The sequence below is a fragment of the Fukomys damarensis genome, unplaced genomic scaffold (genome assembly GCF_012274545.1).
Source record: "Fukomys damarensis isolate Sample0158 unplaced genomic scaffold, DMR_v1.0_HiC HiC_scaffold_38, whole genome shotgun sequence".
NCBI lineage: Eukaryota > Metazoa > Chordata > Mammalia > Rodentia > Bathyergidae > Fukomys > Fukomys damarensis.
Window position 1 is genome coordinate 64,575,390 of NW_022900950.1, and position 19,378 is coordinate 64,594,767.

Here is a 19,378-nt window from a genome sequence, read left to right on the forward strand (position 1 = left end):
TCAATTTCAGGAAGCCACCCTGACCAAACTTTCACCTTGCACCTTACATTCTTTGCACAAACAATAGCATCCTGTATACCAACATTCCAAAGAAATCACTTAGAGCCACAGTTCTTTGTGAAGGAGAAAAAAAAATCTAAGTGCAAATTAGCAGATACACAGGCCGGGGGATTTAGCTCAGTGATTCTGCTGCCTGCTTCGCAAGTACAAGGTCCCAAGTTCAATCCCCGGTACCAAAAAAACAAATAAATTAGCAGATACAGTACACCAGGATTCTTATTTCTGAACTGCTCCTTGTAAGGGAAATCACATTAGGATCTGCACAAAATATAACCTAACTGGTGAAACAAAGACACTGAAGTCAGGATTTTAAGTTGTATTACGATTGAAGGTTCCTAAATTCCTATTCTAGAATTGAAAGTAAATGTTCACCTAGGTAAGAAGAAATCTTCAGACCTCACTTAAACAGGAGATTTCTAAAAAACCTGAGCTAGTAATAAATCCAACACTGAGTCACATGCAGAGTCTAAAAATAGCAAGGATGAAGACTTCACTGTAATAATAAAATTTCAAAATCCATGCCCAAATCATTGTTATATCTTTTACTACACATTAACTGGGAAGAGGCAAAAATGTATGACGAGTACAAGCTTAAATGATCTGTAGTGATCTATCACATGAAATACCTTTTCAAATGAGTTCCTCCTCAGACCTCTAAGAATCACACAACTAGAAGATAGTACTGAGCATATGGGGTTTGAATATATTATCCTGGTGCAGTGGGACTCCACAACACACCATTCTGTTTTTAAACACCATTACCAACAGGGATCACAGGTCATTTGAATACCACTTACCAAGACTTAAAAGACCATGGGCACAGGGTTCCCAACACCAAGAACAAATCAGTTATGTCTTCCCTGCCCATTTGACAATGAGTCCTCATTACCTACCCAACAACGGTTTTTCCTGACTCCTCCCAAAAAAGTTAAGAAACCCAAAGGTAGAGAACATGTCTTTCATCAGAGAAGCAACCATCACAACCCAATGTCTGACATATGAAGCAAGGATTATACCATAGGGCGACATGTGTTGCCACCTACAACAAACACTCGAAAGACAGCTTTCATTGTACAGGTCAGAGTCTGGATACACTTACTAAACAGTGATGAGAATTTCCCAATTTTATGAATGTACCTTACATCGGATTAACTGTCTCATGATCACTTTATCTTTTGCAGGCAAATTAAGCATGCCTTCCTTCAAAAGAAAATACTAACCACTACAAGTGACCAAATCAACTTACTTGCCTAGACTCTGTCACCAACTTCTCAGTAATAGGTCTAGATCTACTCATGGAAAAGGAGGGAAAAATAATATGATCTTTAAGCTTACAAATGATTAGCCCACCATTAGAAACTGTATTTAAAAGGATCTGTAAGCATTAAATCTTTTAAAATCTCTTTTTATACATACAGAAAGCGCTGGGAAAGCCTGTTCATCTCTGTTCTGAATCTCATAGAGTAAACGAGATTCTTCTATGGCTTGCTTCTCTCTGCGTTCTTCCGGGGAGAGGCCAAAATAGTGAGTTTCTCGACCCGTGTGATCAAAATCTTCAACTCGCTCACGGTCAGGTTTTCTGTCAAATGAAACATTCTTGTCAGAAAAAGAAAAAAAAAATCACACATAAAATACACTGAGCACTTATATCTGTTTTGCAATATAAATATATGGCCAATTTAGCTACACACTATGACTTTTTATTTTTTTGCATTGGGAATCAAACTTGGGTGTTTCCACTTGTGAAGCAGGCAGCAGAACCACTGAGCTAAATCCCTGGTCCACTGTAACATTTTAGAATTTCTGGAAATTCTGGTTAATAAAAATTTAGCAAAGAGAAATTCCTATACCAATAAGCTACCTTACACAAAAAGGGACAATGGGAGAGAAAAATAGAAAACATAAAATTCATTTCCAATTAATATAAAATTTAAAGCATTTATATTTCTGCCTTGATGAAAAAAAGTATTCTTTATGCCAAACTCCAATACTTTTTGTAAGAATTCAATCTCTAAAAAGAAGCTTTACTAGTTTAGGTCTCATGAATAGTCTGATGATCAGTTCTAAGTAAAGGGTAATGGGCAAATAAGACAATGGGTTCATCTTTCTCATGGTACCACCAAGGGAGATGGGGAGCTAAATAAATGTGCCAGGACGGAGAGTAATGACACAGGTTAAGACTGCTGTGATGTCAATGTAACTGTGGCCAGAGAAGGGGGACAAACTCATGAATAGAGTTCAGGAGTCTATAATACAATAATGTTTTAATATGGTTTATAACTTCTGAAAGCTATATAAGTAGTATTTCTACCATTTCCAACAGTTTTCTATAACAACAGAAAACAAAACTTCAAAATTTACAGAAAAAAATGTCATATAACAAAAATGTAAGCTTGCTTTTTTAAAAAAGAGGGGGTGTAACACACTATAATACAATCTGACTTTTACTTCTGAAATAAATAGTCATTGCACATCCTCAGATGGCCTCATTCACAACCACACTCTAATTTCAACCTGGTAGATGTCAATCCCAATTGTACTGGAGAAAAGACAAGAGTCTTTTGTCTGGACCTTGATCTTAGACCAGGCCATCTCACACCTCAGTGGTAAAAGACTCTACAGATAACTCTGCAAGTTGTCAGGAGCTTGGAAGATGAATACCACCTACCACTGTCTCCTACTACACAAAACATTTATTGCCTCACCTACCATACAGAATCAATTCCTTCCTATTTTCACTAAGCTTGAAGACAGGTGTTCAGCAACATTTACTGCACATCCATATAAATGAATGCATAAATGCAGTCTTGCTTTGTCTGTGCATGTATGCATGTATGGGTTTTGTTTTCTCCAGAGGAAAAATTCTATAAATGAGAAAGAGATGAAAAAGTAAGATACCACAAAGGGTTCATACCTAGTATTACACTTCTTCTATAACTAGAATTCAAAACTGATGTGTTCAAGCTGGGGATTTTGCTCAGTGGTTCTGCCTCCTGGCTCGCAAGCACAAGGTCCCAAGTTCAATCCCCAGTACCAAAAAAACAAACAAAACTGATATGCTCATGAAAAATAAAGTAAAGATGAACACCAACAGACTTAAATCAATTGGATTATTAGGTACAAAAATCAAACGTTGCTTAGGTTTTAAAAAACATCATCAGCAATTTTTCTAAATTGATTTTAATATACTACTATAATTCACCACTACACACAAAATGGAAGACATACTAATCTATAACTAACTACAAATACCACTAGATTTCTAGCTTTACCAAAAGTTCTCTAGGGCCAGGGATTTAGCTCAGTGGTTCCACCACCTGCCTCGAAAACACAAGGTCCTGAGTTCAATCCGCAGTACCAAAAAAAAGTTATCTAAAGCTTCATGACTTCACTATTACTTTGTCACATACGATCAAGTGTTTTTATAAAGGAAATAACAGTCAACATATGAAAGAGAAAAGGATCCAAATAAGATATTCATCTACAGCACAGTATTAGAAGTATTATTAATATTAAACATCTGCGTAGTCTACCAATTCCTAGGAGACTGTAATAACCACCAGAAATACAATGAATATAAATTCAGTTTGTGATTAATAAAACAATATTTAAGTAGCTATTTAGTAAACTATATGTATTTTTTCTCTTTTTTTGTGGTACTGGGATTGAATTTAGGTCCTTTACATTCAGGTATAGCCCCAGCCCTTTCAAATTTTATTTTATTTTGAGACAAGGTCTCATTAAGTTGACAGAATGCGTGTGTGGGCTGGGCTCAAACTCACAATCATCTTGCCTCAGCCTCCCAGAATGCTGGCATGATACCACACCCAGATTTTTCTATTTTTATTTATTTTTTACTTCTTAAAACCCTAAAGAGTATTCTGGTCTCCAGAGAGGGAAAATGCTTCTTTTCTCATCCATCAAAAAAATGACAATTTTGGGGCCGGGGTTTTAGCTCAGCGGTTCGGTGGCCTGCCTTGCAAGCACAAGGACCCGAGTTCAATCCCTGGTACCAAAAAAAAAAAACCAGACAATTTTATCAAAGAAAAATTTCATTTCTGCCTATGACTTTCCTATAGCTACTTAATATTTTTAAATTTCTGAAGTTAATATTCAAAATAAATTAATCTCTTAAATTACTTTACCTGTCTATCAGGTTAGCTACCACCAGGTGCAAATGAAGTCTGGTTGATGTCCAAACACAGCCACAAATAGCTGATCAGTGGTAGGAATTGCGTTTGTGTGAGAGAGGTAACCCACCAGGGCGATGGGATCACTGCACTTTTTTGTTAGGTGTACCCAGAATGCAAGGCTCTGATCACTATTTACCCAGGCCATTCTCAGGATTGCTTGCAGTGACCAACCTTGAGGGTAAGTTATGTCTTCCTTTGAAATGATTTTAGTTATTTGTTCCCATTAGAATTTCTAGCAATCTAAATCAGACACAATGGTACACATTTGTCATCCCAGGCACTCAGAAAGCTGAACTGGGAGTACCACAAGTTCCAGGCCAGCCTGGGCCATTTAATGAGTCCTTATTTCAAAGTAAAAGTTTAAAAATAGCTGAGGATATACTTAAGGTAGAGCAATTGCCTAGCATGCACATGGCTCTGGGTTCAAGCCCAGTACCCTGCCATACAAAAACACTTTCTACAAACCTAGACTATGAGTACACATATATTTCTAACATATACATGAAGTATCCCCACAAGAATATAGAAAAGTCTGTTAATACTGGATGCCTAGATCACAGGGAAAACTGAATAACCATTTGGATGGTGTAGGTTGAACAATATAAATTTACTTCCTATCCTAAATACTTTAAATCTCCTAAAATAGATCTGAAGAACTTATCATGGAGCAAATTTATCCAAAAAGATATGTTCAGGCCCAGGGCTTTAGCTCAGTGGTGCCTCCACATGCTTCGCAAGCAGAGTTCAATCCCCAGTACCAAAAAAACAAACAAACAAACAAAAAAGATTATGTTCAAATATGTAACTCCTGGTACCTGTGCACATGACCTTATTTAGAAATGGGGTCTTTTCAAATGTAATCAAGTTGATATGAGGTCAATTGGAGTTGGGGTAGGTTCTTAGGCTGATATTTGTCAATAATATATTAGTTTCCTGGGGCTGTGCTATAAACTAGTTAGCTTAAAACAACAGAAGTTCTCCCAGTTGTCTGGCTGGAAGTCTGATATCCAGTTGACCTTAAAAGACTGCAGGGTGTTCCCTATAAACTGGGAGTTCCTTGGCTTGTAGTTGCGTCAATCCAGTCTCGGCTTCCATCATCATTTGGTGTTCTGCCCATGTGTCTTTATCTCTTCTCTTCTCACAAGACACTAGTCATATTGGGTTTTAGGTCTTACCCAACTCCAGATTGTCCAAGATTATAAAGAAGCAAAATCTTCACATGGTGTTTTATGAGCAATACATTGAATACTATACTACAGACAAATATACAAATAAAATACGACAAATTCCACTTGATTTCCCATTCTCTTGCACTCACGAAAGTTACCTTGTGATTTGTGAGGGTGTCCTGCTAAGATTTTTGTGCTCACTGGAAGATTTTTGAGACTGGGACCCTGAAGAATGACTTGAGAATGAATGTTGTCTTACTCCCGTAGGATGCTGTAGTCGAGGAGGTAGTGCTGATGGGGCTTTTATTGGCTTACTTGGATTCTTTGGACCTCTGAAATCCGTGTCTGTGGCAAGAACCAAAAAAATACCTCATAATTTTCCTGTTTTGAACAACTTCAAGTACCCCCATCCCTATCCCAAATGACCACTTCACGAGCTCCTACCAGAATGGAAATTTTGTCCAGAAGTGGAAGGTTTTTTCACCTTCTTTACAGATACTGTGTTCCAACTTTCCAGAGGAGGTGGTTTGAGGTTCTTTGATGCATGTCTTCAAAAGAAGAAAAAGACAATAACCTAAAATATTCCTACTAAGAACACCTAAACATAGTCCAATTAAAGTTTTTATATTTAAAAAACTAGAATTCAAGTACATTTACCAATCCAGCCTTAATTCTAATCAAATGACAATTCAAAAGCACATTTTGTAACCAAAAAAAGACCTTACATATAATCTACGCAAAAATAAAGAACAATTCCCATTCTACTATTCTAGTATCAAATTGTACTGTGGTTAAGGGAGGCCCTTGCTCTGTTACTGACATGTAAATATCTATTGGAAAAATAGTACGATGTCTGGTTTGCTTTAAAACATTCCAACTTGATTCTCATTAACAAATAAATTTCCTTCTAAATATTAGGGAAAAATTAGAAAAGACTGTTCAAGGCTTTGAGTTGCTGAAACTCAGTGTTGGCTCTCTTGGGCTCCCTGTACTATCTCCTTCCCTATTTATGTATGTTTAAAATAATCCATAGAAAAGCTTAAGGACAGAATTACTGTTTTCTCATAATAAAGACAGCAGCAACCAAAAGATGCTTTAAAATAACACAGTAATACCAAGACAACAGTAATTCACTGCCCTCTTGGGCTCCCTGTACTATCTCCCCTTCCCTATTTATGTATGTTTAAAATAATCCATAGAAAAGCTTAAGGACAGAATTACTGTTTTCTCATAATACAGACAGCAGCAACCAAAACAAAAGATGCTTTAAAATAACACAGTAATACCAAGACAACAGTAATTCACTGCCCTACTTGACTAACATTTACAGACTAACTACATGCAATGCAGCACTAACTGAAGTAGAAATGAGTATCATTCCTGCTTTCTAAAGCTCCCACTTCATAATCCTGTCAATTGTAAAAATTGTCTTTGTGAAAAATTATACAATTTAAACTGTAAAAATAAGTGTTCCTTAATATCTGCCAACACAAAATACTCAGTTTGAATTCAAAGTATTTTTCTGAAGATGTGACTGAATTTACTTTTTATAAATAGGCAGTAACATCCTCTGAATTTGCAAATACCCAAGGCCATTTAGAAATGGAAGAAACAGTGACTGTCATAGCTGAAGAGTAGTACATACTTTTTTCCCAGTTCTTCAACCAAAACTGGTCCATTTTCAGAGTTAACCTCTTGACTGTCTGCATTAGAAAATTTTCCATTGTGATCCAATCTAACCTGTTGAACAATGCCAGAAACATCAGTAACCTGTTTCCTTGACTTAATGAGCAATTTTAAAATTTCTACTGTCTTCAATTAAAGAGAAAATAAATGTTTATTGGGAAAAATAAAGGTCACAAAAATGAACAATAAAATCTGTTTCCCTGATCTCCCAGATCGACAGATTTCTACCTGAAAGAAACTTCTCTTGATTATCCTTCTAAAATTTTTCTACATTATTCTTTTAGTTAGTTCAGGGAAAAATAGAAACACAATCTACTAAAGCTCCAAATGAGTAAGAGGCAACCTACCCTGATCCTGAATGCAGGGCAATAGTGTCATGTGCCCTAGGCTTCTAGACCTGGCTTCTCCACTGACTGGCCAATGATTTTAGAAAAGTTACTTACACCCTTTCCATTTCCTCATATGCTAATAATAATACCTATCTCAAAGAACAAACCCCTGATGAACTAGGGTAGCCTATGATACACATAAAGGACACCAACCTGCACACAGCAGCCACTCTAGAAATGAGAGCAACTATTATTACAATTACTGTGTCTTCTCTTTTGTTATTAAAAACGTGCAACTGTTACATTTTTCTCCCTAAAAACAGATGCATCAACTGTTCTCTAACATATAAATGGAAGTACACGACTGTAGTAACAAAAGAGTAAGCCTTAAGGTTTGTTGCTATAGATAAACTACACATGTTGTACTGTGGACCTGTCAATCACTGCACTGAAAGCACAATACATGTAGCACACCTTAACGCAACCTCTTATTTTTATGCTCCCAGTAGGTAAAAGTTCTCAAACTGGTATTTTATTCCTCAAGAATAGGACGCTTTTGATTTCCTCTTCTATAGTTTTACAGTAAGATCTAAATTTTTCTTCTTTGAGACAAGATCTCACCTCAAACTAGTAATGATCCTCCTCCTCAGCCTTGCTGAGGTAATTTCTGAAATTACCTGAAGTTATGTTGATGGAAAATTCAGACTCTCTTACTTGTGAAATAAAAGTCACATGAATTACATCAATTTTGTTACGATCTCAACTAAATCTTACCCTAATTAAATGGTTAAAGAAAAGTTAAAAAATATCCTAAAAAAGGAAAAAATTAAAACAAGTATCTTTACCATCTACCATGGCATCTATTTTGCTGTAAGACATTTTAAATCCATAAGTACAGCACAAGATAAGCAACGGTCTTTTCTCTGTTAAAGGGAAGGAAAAGGGAGGCCTCAAAGCCCTGAGTTAAGTACTTGTCTCTTATGTTCTCTTTCAAGTTTTTCAAGTCAGTGCAGTAAAAGCTTCTACAACTCCATTCGCAAATATAACACTTTTCTAACAATTCCACACAGGAGCATTTATTTAAATGGATCATCTTCCTCACCTATCAAGTATCCCAGAATCAAAATATGATTAAAAGTTCTTAAACTGTTACTGATGCCACACATACAATCCTAGTCAGATACTGTACTTTTCATGCAAATGAATTTGTCATAAAGTAAATGTGTCATCCACATGTCAAGAAAAAATGTTTGCCAATGGCTGTTTTATTTAATTTTATTTCTTTATTTATTTTTGGTATTGGGGATCAAACTCAAGTCCTTACGCTTACGAGGCAGTTGCCAGAACCACTGAGCTAAATCCCCAACCCTGCCAATGGCTGTTTTAAATGAGTTTTAAAATGTGACTTTTTGATGACAATTATTTCTAATGAAAATTAACTATCACGATATTTTTGTGTGTATATGGGGTTTTTGTCTTTGTTTCTGAAATAGTATTTTCCATAAACACAGATAAAGAATCTTGATATTATGTTATCCAGGGTTTCTACAGCCTTAGCATCCATTACTTACACTTTAAACTCTCCTATACACTAAAATATGAGGTATGATCAAAACATACAGTGAATGTTTAAATTTTTTAATTAATTTTTTAAAAGAGAGGCTCAGATAAAAAACATTAAAATGTGCCCTCATCCACCTAGTCAATGAATTAGCACTATGTGACTTCTGGCTCTTCCCACAAGTCAAAATGATCATTAAAAAGTATCTTACATCAGCTCAGGACAAGAAGGCAGCTATGACAACACAACTAAAGACACAAAAGAGAACTTCCAGCACTGCTTCAAAGTAGCAACAGTGATAAAGTAAGTGTGTCTGAAGCAAGGACAAGTATTTTTGATAAGGATTAACAGCAACGTGTCCCATATTGTAGTAAAATTTTTAAACTAACATACTCTTGGATGTTTGGCCATTTCTCTGGCCTCCACATACTCAATGTCAGAGGCAACCTACCAGCTTTGATAATTAAAGACATCTCCAAACACTGCTAAATGTAGCCTAGGGATCGGGGAACAAAAATTACCCATCTTGAGAAATACCAATCTCATCCTACTGATTCCTCTAACAATCAGCAACTCAATTCACTGTAATAGTTTTCTCAAAATAAAAGGCAAAGTTCCTCTTATGGTTCACTCTCCTACCTCAGCCCACCAGAAAAACATTATGTATTTATCGAAATCTTCCAGAAAGGCTTTCATAAATAAAACAACTACAAAGTCAAGTTTGCATCAATTTCAGTAAATTATTTACCTATTTAAAAAATATATCCAAACATCTAAAATGTTACTGCTACTTCTTTGAAGCAAGTTGTAATCCCAAAACTGAGCTATTTTTGAAGTTCGTTATGGGATACATACACATTTAGTACTCAAATGTGTCAAAAAGCTGATTAACACGTGATAAATATATTCTGAAATCCAAATTAACAAAATATTCAATTAGAAAAAAGAAAGATTAAAAATTCTTTTCTTCTATACAAATCACTTACTTGGCGTTTATCTCCAATTTCATATTGTAAACCAGCAGCAATAGAATAATCACGTTTCTGTTGAGCTGTTAAAAAAAAATCAGTATAAAGTTTACTTATTTTCAAACGTTACAAAATAAACTTACTGAGAAGCACAGAATTTCAACTCACCTTGCTTAGACTTCAACCAGATTTCATATTCCACATTTCTATACACTGCTGGGTTGAGCGACTTAAGAACCTTTCTAGACAAAGGAAGGCTAGTAGAGTTCCCATTTTTCTTCGGCTGAACAGAGAAAGTCAGGAAGTTGAGTCGACACGTACTGTTTTACAAACATTCTTTTTTAAAATGTACCCGAGTAAAATCAAAGACTAAAACTTCAGAAAGTAATGCTGAACATTTTTTCATGTATTTATTTACATCTGTAATTCTTCATCTAAAAAGTATATATTCTTCTCAGATGCCAATTTGGGCATTGGGTCTTTAAATTGGGGGGGGTGACTTTTTCCAATTCTTTATATATTCTACAGATTAGTCTTTCACCCAAGGAACAGCTGGCTAAAAATTTTCCCCTCTGTGTTGGTGGTCTCTTTAACTGTTGGTTCTTTTGCTCTGCAAAAGCTTTTTAAGATGAGATCCCAGTTGTTGATTCCTTGTAATATTTCCCATGTGATCAGGGTTTTGTTTAGTCTTTGTTTATAGTTTTGTTTTAGTCTATAAACCTACATCTATCTTCAAGAGTTCTATCTATTCTCTCTTCCAGCAGATTTTATGTTTAATATTTACATCTCTGATCCTCATTTTAGTTTAGTACATGGTAAGAGATATGGATCTACTTTTACTCCTTAGCATGTGGAAAGCCAGTTTTTCCAACACCATTTATTGAAGAGGCTATCTTTCTTCCAGTGAAGTTATCTGGCCCTTTTGTGGAACACAGGTGGCTGAGTGTTTGGAGTTGTTTCTGAATCTTCTATTCTGTTCCATTGCTTTTTCAGGTCCTTTTGCCAGTACCATGCTGTTTTTATCTAAGTGGCTCTGTAGTATAATCTTGTCTTTGTTGCCCAGAAGTGTTTTTTGTATTCTAGGTGCTTCTGGTTTAAAATGACTTTAGGAATGTTTTTTTCTAGTTCTATGAGGCATGCAAATGGTATTTCGATTGGGATTGCATTAATCTGTGTAACAATTTTAGGAGTATGGCCATTTTTATTATGCTGGTTCTTCCTACCCAAAGCAAGGGATATCTTTCCATTTTCTGATGTCCTCTTCAATCTTTTTCAGAGTACTATAGTTTTCAATATAAAGATCTTTTACTTCCTTTGTTAGATTGATTCCTAAGTGAAAAGCGTGGTTTTCCTAATTTGTCTCTCAATATGCTTGTTACTTGTTCTATTGCAACTGATTTTTGCGTGCTGACTTTGTATTCAGCTAGAATGAATTTGGTTATTAAATCTAGAAGTCTTTTGGAGTTTTTGAGGTCTTCTAGAGTATCAAGACACCTGCAAATATTTATAGTTTAACTTCTTCCTTTTTTACCTTTATTCCTTTCATTTCTTTCTTTTGTCTAATTGCTCTGGCTAATGTTTCCAGAAATATATTGAGTAAGAGTAGTGATAGTGGACATCTTTGTTTTTTTCCTGATTTTAGAGTGAAAGTTTTCAGTTTTTGACTATTTAGTATGAGGTTGACTGTTGGATTGTCACAGATGCCTTTCAAAAGATTGAGATAAAGACCATCTAGTCCCACTTTCTGAAGAGTTTCTCAATGATTAATGGCTGTTGGACTTTGTCAAATGCTGTTTCTGTGTCTACTGAGATGATCCTGTTTTTGTCCTTGATTTTGTTAATATAGTGCAGTACATTTATTGATGTGCATGTGTTGAACCAGCCCTGCATCCCTGGAATGTATCCTACTTGGTCGTGATATATAATCTTCTTGATGATCTGCTGTGTTTTTTGCAAGTAACTCATTGAGGATTTTTGCATCTACGTTCATTAGGGAGACTGGCCTGTAGTTCTCTTTTTCAGTTGGATCCTTCCCTGGTTTGGGTTATCAAGGTAATACTTGGCTCTAGGAAAGATATATTGGGAGTATTCCTTTCCTTTTATTTTGAAAAAATGTTCAACATCATTGGTCATTCAAGAGAGGTAACACTGACATTAAAAAAACACCTGAGATTCCTTTGCGTTCCAAAAAGAATGGCTATTATCAAATAATCAACCAATTATAAATGCTGGAGGGGATGTAGAGAAAATGGAACTCCTCATTGTTGCTGGGCCTGGTGCAACCACTGTGAAATTGCAGTATGGAAATACCTCAAAAAACTAGGATTAGAAGTTCCATTTGACCCAGCTATCCCCCATCTCCTTATTGTCCCAAAAGAATTAAAAGCATCATACTTCAGTGATATATGCATCACAGCAGCCCAGCCTATAAAAGCTATATAACAACCCAAATGCCCATCATGATGAATGGATAAAGATGATGTGAGGTTTTGTTTATTTAAGATGTGGAGGTTTTTACGCAATGGAGTACTACTCAGCCATAAAGAAGGATAAATTTGAGACATTTTTAGCTAAATGGATACATCTAGAGACCATACTTAAGTGAAATAAATCTGATATACATGTGTAAATATCACATCATTTCTCTGGTGTAAGAAACAAAGTGTAAATAAGGACCAAAATGTACAATAGACATGGAAATAGGAAGAGAATGTTCAAATGGGCAGAGGCCCAAGGGAAGGGGAAGAGGGAAAGGAAGGGAAAAGTAAAGAAAAAAAAAAAACAATGTTCTTGTAAATAAGGAGAAGGGAGTAGAAGAGAGGGGAGGGGAGGGGGAATGGGGAGAAAAAGAAGAATCAAGATATATCGGGTAGCCAGGCGTGGTGGCACACGCCTGTAAGCCCAGCATTTGGGAGGCTGAGGCAAGAGGATTGCTTTGAGCTCGAGATCAGCCTGGGATACATAGAGAGTTTTTGGGAGGCTGAGGCAAGAGGATTGCTTTGAGCTCGAGATGCGCCTGGGATACATAGTGAGTTCCAGGTCAGACTCAACTACATAGTGAGACCCTGTCTCAAAAAACCAAAGATATATTATGTATAGGTAAAATTCTATACAATGAATATAGTATATGTATGTATGTATGTATATATATATATACACACACACACACACACACACATATATATAAATTGTACCAATAAATGTAATTAATGATTAAAAAATAAAGCAATTTGTTTTCTCTTTAAATAAAAAAATAAAATTTCAAAAAGATGGGACAATGCAGCAGGGCATGGTGATATACACAGCCTTTAAATCTCAGCTACTCAGGAAGCTGAAGCAGATGGATCAAAAGTTCAAGTCTAGCCTAGGTAACTTGGATTCTATCTCAGAATAGAGCTCAGTGGGTAAAGCATCCCTGGGTTCAAACCTCTGTACCAACACAAGAGAAAGGACATCAAAAAATTTCTTACTCATAAGATGATCGTAACTCTACCAAAAATTTATCAGAAAAAAAGAAAAATTAAGACTATACATTCATACACTTTGTTTTATTCATAGGACAATCATGACTACTGAAAATGTATCCCAAAAATATAAGACTATAAATTTGTATGCTTTTTTCTATGGAAGAGCTAATTAGAACCATATTTTAAAAATACCTCATCGCCTGACAAAGGTTTAAATCCATTCACATCATCAGCATTGGTGGTTTTACTCCTATAAAGGAAAAAATAGAACCACAATTAGGAGCAGGAAAACATATTTCATGCAATCAACCTCATCTAAACATCTCAAGTCAGCTACTTACCAAAAAAATTATACAGTACACTTCGGTAAGCTTTTACAAGTTTCAGTGTGTGTGTGTGTGTGTGTGTGTGTGTGTGTCTGTGTGTGTCTGTGTGTGTCTGTGTGTGTAAAGTGTGTGTAAGATAGAAGCCAAATAATCAATAAGAAAACAAAACCAGAAATAAACTAGTATTTGGGTGGGCAAGATGACTGAATTTATATTTCAACACAAAAATTTTCTTTCAACAGGTAAGTCCTCACTAAAAAGAAAGACTCAAATATAAAAGTAACAAAAGGAAGCTTCATAGTCAACAGGTATCCAACCTTTTGGCTTACCTGGGTCACAACTGTCCTGGGCTTCATTAAAAAATAAAAAAAGTAACATACTTAACATATCTAAGTAAGAAAACTTTCATTTTTTAATTATAATATTAAAGAGAAAAAAGAGGAAAGGTGGCCTCCATGCCACAGGTTGGATCCCTATCTCCTTCCTTATCAAATAATCTTCAGCACAACCAAAGAACTGTCATCAGCTCTCTAAATTCACTAACCATGCATAACCCTATTTTACATTTATTTACTCAGCAAGTGTTTGTGTGCCATGCTGTATACATTATGAAGGTGCTGGAGTTCAACTACAGAGAGCACACAAAAACTCTACCCATGTAAAATGTATAATTTAGTGAAAGTAGACATAAACTAAGTTATCAGTATATGATGCAATGCCAATGAGTGTTACAGGTGAGACAAGGGTTTTGTACACTAAATAATAAAAAGTAAGATGTGAAAGGCTTTAGTAAGATGTATGTTTGAATAAAGAAAGGTACTGAAAGAGCAAACCATGTGCTGAGTTAGTATTGCAGGCAGAGGGAACAACACATGCAAAGGAAATATTCCAGATACAGGGAACAGCAAATGCAAAGACCCTGAGATAGCCAACAGGCTAATGAGGCTGGGACAGAATGACAAGCTGAGTGGGAAATGAGAAGCTTTGCTTGCCCTTACATGCACTCTTTTATTCTACAATTCCTCCTTAATAAATCGATCTCTAGTTTTCAGGACAATCTCCAAGTATGTACTCAAACGTAGCGATATTCTAGTCTAGACAAAAAAAATACATAATTTCCAGTACTTCAGGACCAAATATCAATGTGAAAAGAATCCAGCAGGCCCAAGAGAAGAGTATACAGTTTATCCTTGGTCGTCATTCCTTACTACCATTCTACACCTATCCTATCCATTTTATTTGTTTCTTTTTTTCTTTTTTTCTTTTTTTTTTTTTGTACCAGAGATCAAACTCGGGACCTTGCACTTGCCAGGCAGATTCAGACCTATCCTATCCTGATATGACTATATGGCATTCTTCTTCCCTAATTAAAGCCTGGCTTTTAATTCAGAAATGACACATTTTTTAAAATTTAATACAATGGAAAGGTAATCCATATTTCAAGAGTTATAGTAGTATAGTCTTAAAACAACATAATCACACATGCATCTTCTTGCTTGCCTTAATTTTGTAATTTACCTGCCAAGCATCACCCCAAAGTTGGGTCTAATATTAACAGCAGCAAAAACCAAAAGGCACAGAAATCCTTCCCACCCCAGACACAACAGTAAGTTTAAACAAGCTAGTCACTCTTTTCTCAGTAACGTATCTTAATCATATAGCTGCCTTCTGGAGAGAGCCAGAAAAAGAAATTTCTATCTGTGCATAATTAGTGCATTTTAGGATTAAACTTTACAACAACAAATAATGATTCAAATTACAAAGAAATGCTGGCCAGACTTTCAAAAAAGATCAGAAGTTTTTCTATCAACAAATGCCTGGAATTTATATTACAACATACACGTATGTTTTTTCCTAAAGTATTTCTGTAATAAGCAATTAGATACCCTAAGGCTCAATTTCTATCTCCAGCTTCACAATATGTAACACACCAAGCAGGCTACTGTCATACTCTCATAAAAAAGGAATAATTTTAGCTTGAATGACAATATAATGGGATTGATTCTTAGAAGATAAAATAGGGCAGGGGACTTAGTTCAATGGCGCAGCACCTGCCTCACAAGGACAAGGTCCTAAATTGGATCCCCAGGACCAGAAAAAAAATCCAAACAAAATAAAATAAACCTCTTAATAGTTTTAATAGTAGCTAATTTATATTGGACACTGAATTCAGGAACTAGACCTATGCACCGTACATGCTAACTCATTTATTTCTCATAAATTCTCCCCAGAGGAAATACTGAAGTATTCTAATTTCACTGCTACAGGATTGAGGCTCCTTCAGACAACTTAAACTTGTCCCAAGTCTAGTCAGTTGGCAGGAAACCGAAATAAAAACCGCTCTGGGTGTCTAGAGCCCAAGGTTTCACCCTGCATGTCTTGTGTAGGAAAACACAAAAAACAAAAAGGGGCCTCAATAACTCTCTTACAAGGTGTTTATTCATTTAGTCAGTAACTAAGGAAGAAAATGATAAAGTCAAAGAAATCAAAATAGCCACTTTACATCACTGGATATATAAACAACTGACAAGTTAACTTGAAATGTTTACAATACACACATGTACGAATCTATTCTACAAGTGTCTATCCAGCTTACACATACGTACAACATTACTATGGCAGACTGAGCTATTCTATGAATACAGCTTAATATATGAGAAAATGCATGCCTCTTTATATGCTATAGAAAGATATTTTAGGATTTAAACTCATTCTTACTTGCAAGTGTCATCCTCTGAATCTGATATTTCACTGTTGTCTTCATCAGCTACTTCAGAGGTGTCTAGCCCCATCATGATCTTACTAATGTCAGTTTTAAACACCTTCTCATATAGCAATTCATAAAGAAGAGCTGAAATTAACCAAATTTTCAAGAAACATTAATTGGTTCACATCTTAAGAAATAACAAGAAAAATGTGACTATATTGCTAAAGCTTATAAAATCCTAACTAGACATCTGAATTATTTCAGTCAGTAACAACATTTAATCATAAAGTTACAGAGGGCAATGTGAATTTCTACCTGTGTAGATACATAAAGTAATAAATTACTGCCATGTTTAAAACTATCAGCAATGTGAAAAGGTATCACAATCTTCAAACAAGTATGACAGGAAACACACACACTAAGCAATTATACATTTCACACACTGAGCTAAGCTTTATGTAGCATCACATTTAATCTCAGCACCAGAAGTACTATGCTGGTTGTACAGATGAAGAAACCGAGACTGAATGATGTCATACAACATGCCTAACTATAACACCAAGGCACAATGAGACTGCTACAAAGAGGAAGGGGTTGCTGTAGGGAACACACTAGCTAACAGTTCAGAAGACTCAGATGCTAGTCTTAGCTTTCCCACTGAGCGGAACCTTGGACACAGGTTTGTATAAAAAACAGAACGTTTATGTGACTACATAATCCAGCTTCAGATTTCAGTTTCACATAAAGAACTAAGTTTATAAAATATATTCTCATTAGCCACTGAAGGGGAGAAGCCTAGATAACGTGGTTGCTTCAATCTTTTAAAAAATTTTTGTTTAAATCTCTAAAACTGACAACAGGGGAGGATATTTTACCAAAAGTTCAGAATCATGTGGATTTTAGGACTCTTAGGTTTTATCTATACAGTAAGCTTTATGAAAAAAAAGTACACTAAGAATTCAAAGACTTCCTTCTCAAAGATCATCCTTCCTCCAAGTAACAGAAGAGGTACTCCTGTTATCAATCACTCTCACAAGTACAGAAAAGGCAGGCTGTAAGAGCTATATCTCACAAAGCTGAGATGTAGAAACTGACTAGCTAGGGAAAAGAGGAGACAGCCCAGCATAGCCAGATTTTCATGTCTCAAAATGGAACCTCTTTCACTAAAGTTTCACTGTACATATTTGTACTGGTACCACTAGCTTAAGAACAGAGGAAAAGCTGCTACATGCCCAGCACCACTACTCTGTATGAGGAATTTGTGCTTCGTTACAACACTGAACAGAGTAATGATGAGAAACATTTTCTTCTAGAGCAGTACTGGTATTCTCAAATGGGGGAGAAGGAAATTCATCCTTATCTGGAAATATTTGGGAAAAATCTAGAAATATTTTTGGTTGTCACAATTGGGAAGTGTTATTGGTTATCTCCCAGACAGGGGCAGGGATGTTACTCAGCATAGTACAGTGCATGACAGAAAACTATCTGACTCAAAATGTCAATAGTGCTACAGTGACAAAACCGTACCCTAGGGCCAAATGCTTGATTTGTTCAATCATTTGGATTTTCCACTACACGCTAACAACTTTAAAAATGTACAGAAATCCTTACTGCAACTGTATAGCTCAGGAATATAATTTTTATAGAAACATTAGATGATACTTACACTGACACATAGCAGAGTTATCTTTATACTTTATGGGATAGACAATATCGTAATGATTTCCATTGGAAAAACACAGTAACACCTGAAGGGAAACAATGACACACATTTCAGCCCCTCATGCATATTACAAAGCAACTTATAAATCCAACGCCTCTGAATTACTAGATTACCTTCAAAGAAAAGTATTTCAGAAGCAACCTAAAGCTCCCACATTATCAAACTATGCTAAAAAGGCATACAATTTAGCCACTAAATTACAATAGAAGTTGTCTGCGGCCATTCCACCCTGAATGCGTCTAATCTTGTCTGAACTTAGAAGCTAAGCAGGGTCAGGCCTGGTTGGTACTTGGATAGGAGTAGTTAACACAAGTTTACAGGATCACAAAAGAAAATTCACAATATATGAAAACAACAGATTTCAAGTACTTAAAGAACAAGAAAAGTGAGACTAAGATATTCTGAAACTTTATTAATGATAACCTTTAAGCAACAGAATCAAAGATAAATTTTTTCATGCAATTTTAAGTAATTTTTAAAAAGCTAATTATGTGTACAGAAATTTATACTGATTCTATTAAGACATGTCAGAAACTATAGTTGGAAAAGCCAGATCCAGAGCAAAGTCCCTCCTGGGAAATCCCCTTGTAATATTTCAATTCCTCCCCACCCTTACCACCATTTGCATGGTGACACACAATTCAACTGGCCTGCATGAGTCTAAAATAGATAATTAAAACAAAACTCTCCTATAATGAATCAGTTGATTTTTCTTCCTTCTGGCTTCAAAACATGTTTTCCACTGTACCTGTTTTTATGACCAGATGATGCAATAACATCCTTGCCACTAAAACTATCTTTAAAATCAACCAAAGAATTCCTGAATGTAAAGCAGAGCCTACTTTTACAACTTGCTTTACTACTTAACATATGTACTGAAACAAAACAGTAATATACAGTAATGTCTCAATTTAGTGTCTCCACTAAAATATTTTAAGAAGGTTCACCAAGGATTTAGCTCAGTGGTGCCTCACAAGTGCCAAGGTCCTGAGTTCAATCCCTGGTACCAAAAAAAGGAAACGGAAATGGAAATGGAAAAGGAAAAAAGAAAAAGGGCCACGCATGGCGGTGCACGCCTGTAATTCCAGCACTCGGGAGGATAAAGCAGGAGGATCCCCATGGGTTCAAGGCCAGCACGGAATAAACAGTGAGTTCAAGTTCTGAACCATATAACAAGACCCTGTCTCAA

General features: G+C 35.8%; 1 protein-coding gene across 2 annotated transcripts in view; it reads right to left on the reverse strand.

Annotated features, from left to right (window-relative positions):
- Otud4 (OTU deubiquitinase 4) overlaps nucleotides 1–19,378 on the reverse strand; it is a 45,006-nt gene that overhangs the window by 12,344 nt on the left and 13,284 nt on the right. Inside the window, exons 5-13 of one of the 2 annotated variants that reach the window (XM_033759902.1) lie at nucleotides 18,133–18,214; nucleotides 16,478–16,610; nucleotides 13,626–13,683; nucleotides 10,135–10,249; nucleotides 9,985–10,049; nucleotides 7,068–7,162; nucleotides 5,867–5,970; nucleotides 5,581–5,767; nucleotides 1,477–1,639 (exon numbers count right to left, since the gene is read on the reverse strand). In XM_033759902.1, coding sequence (XP_033615793.1) covers nucleotides 1,477–1,639; nucleotides 5,581–5,767; nucleotides 5,867–5,970; nucleotides 7,068–7,162; nucleotides 9,985–10,049; nucleotides 10,135–10,249; nucleotides 13,626–13,683; nucleotides 16,478–16,610; nucleotides 18,133–18,214 — 1,002 coding nt within the window. Of the gene's footprint in view, nucleotides 1–1,476; nucleotides 1,640–5,580; nucleotides 5,768–5,866; nucleotides 5,971–7,067; nucleotides 7,163–9,984; nucleotides 10,050–10,134; nucleotides 10,250–13,625; nucleotides 13,684–16,473; nucleotides 16,611–18,132; nucleotides 18,215–19,378 lie in introns of those variants that run through there. The other variant, XM_033759903.1, reaches the window with a different exon arrangement.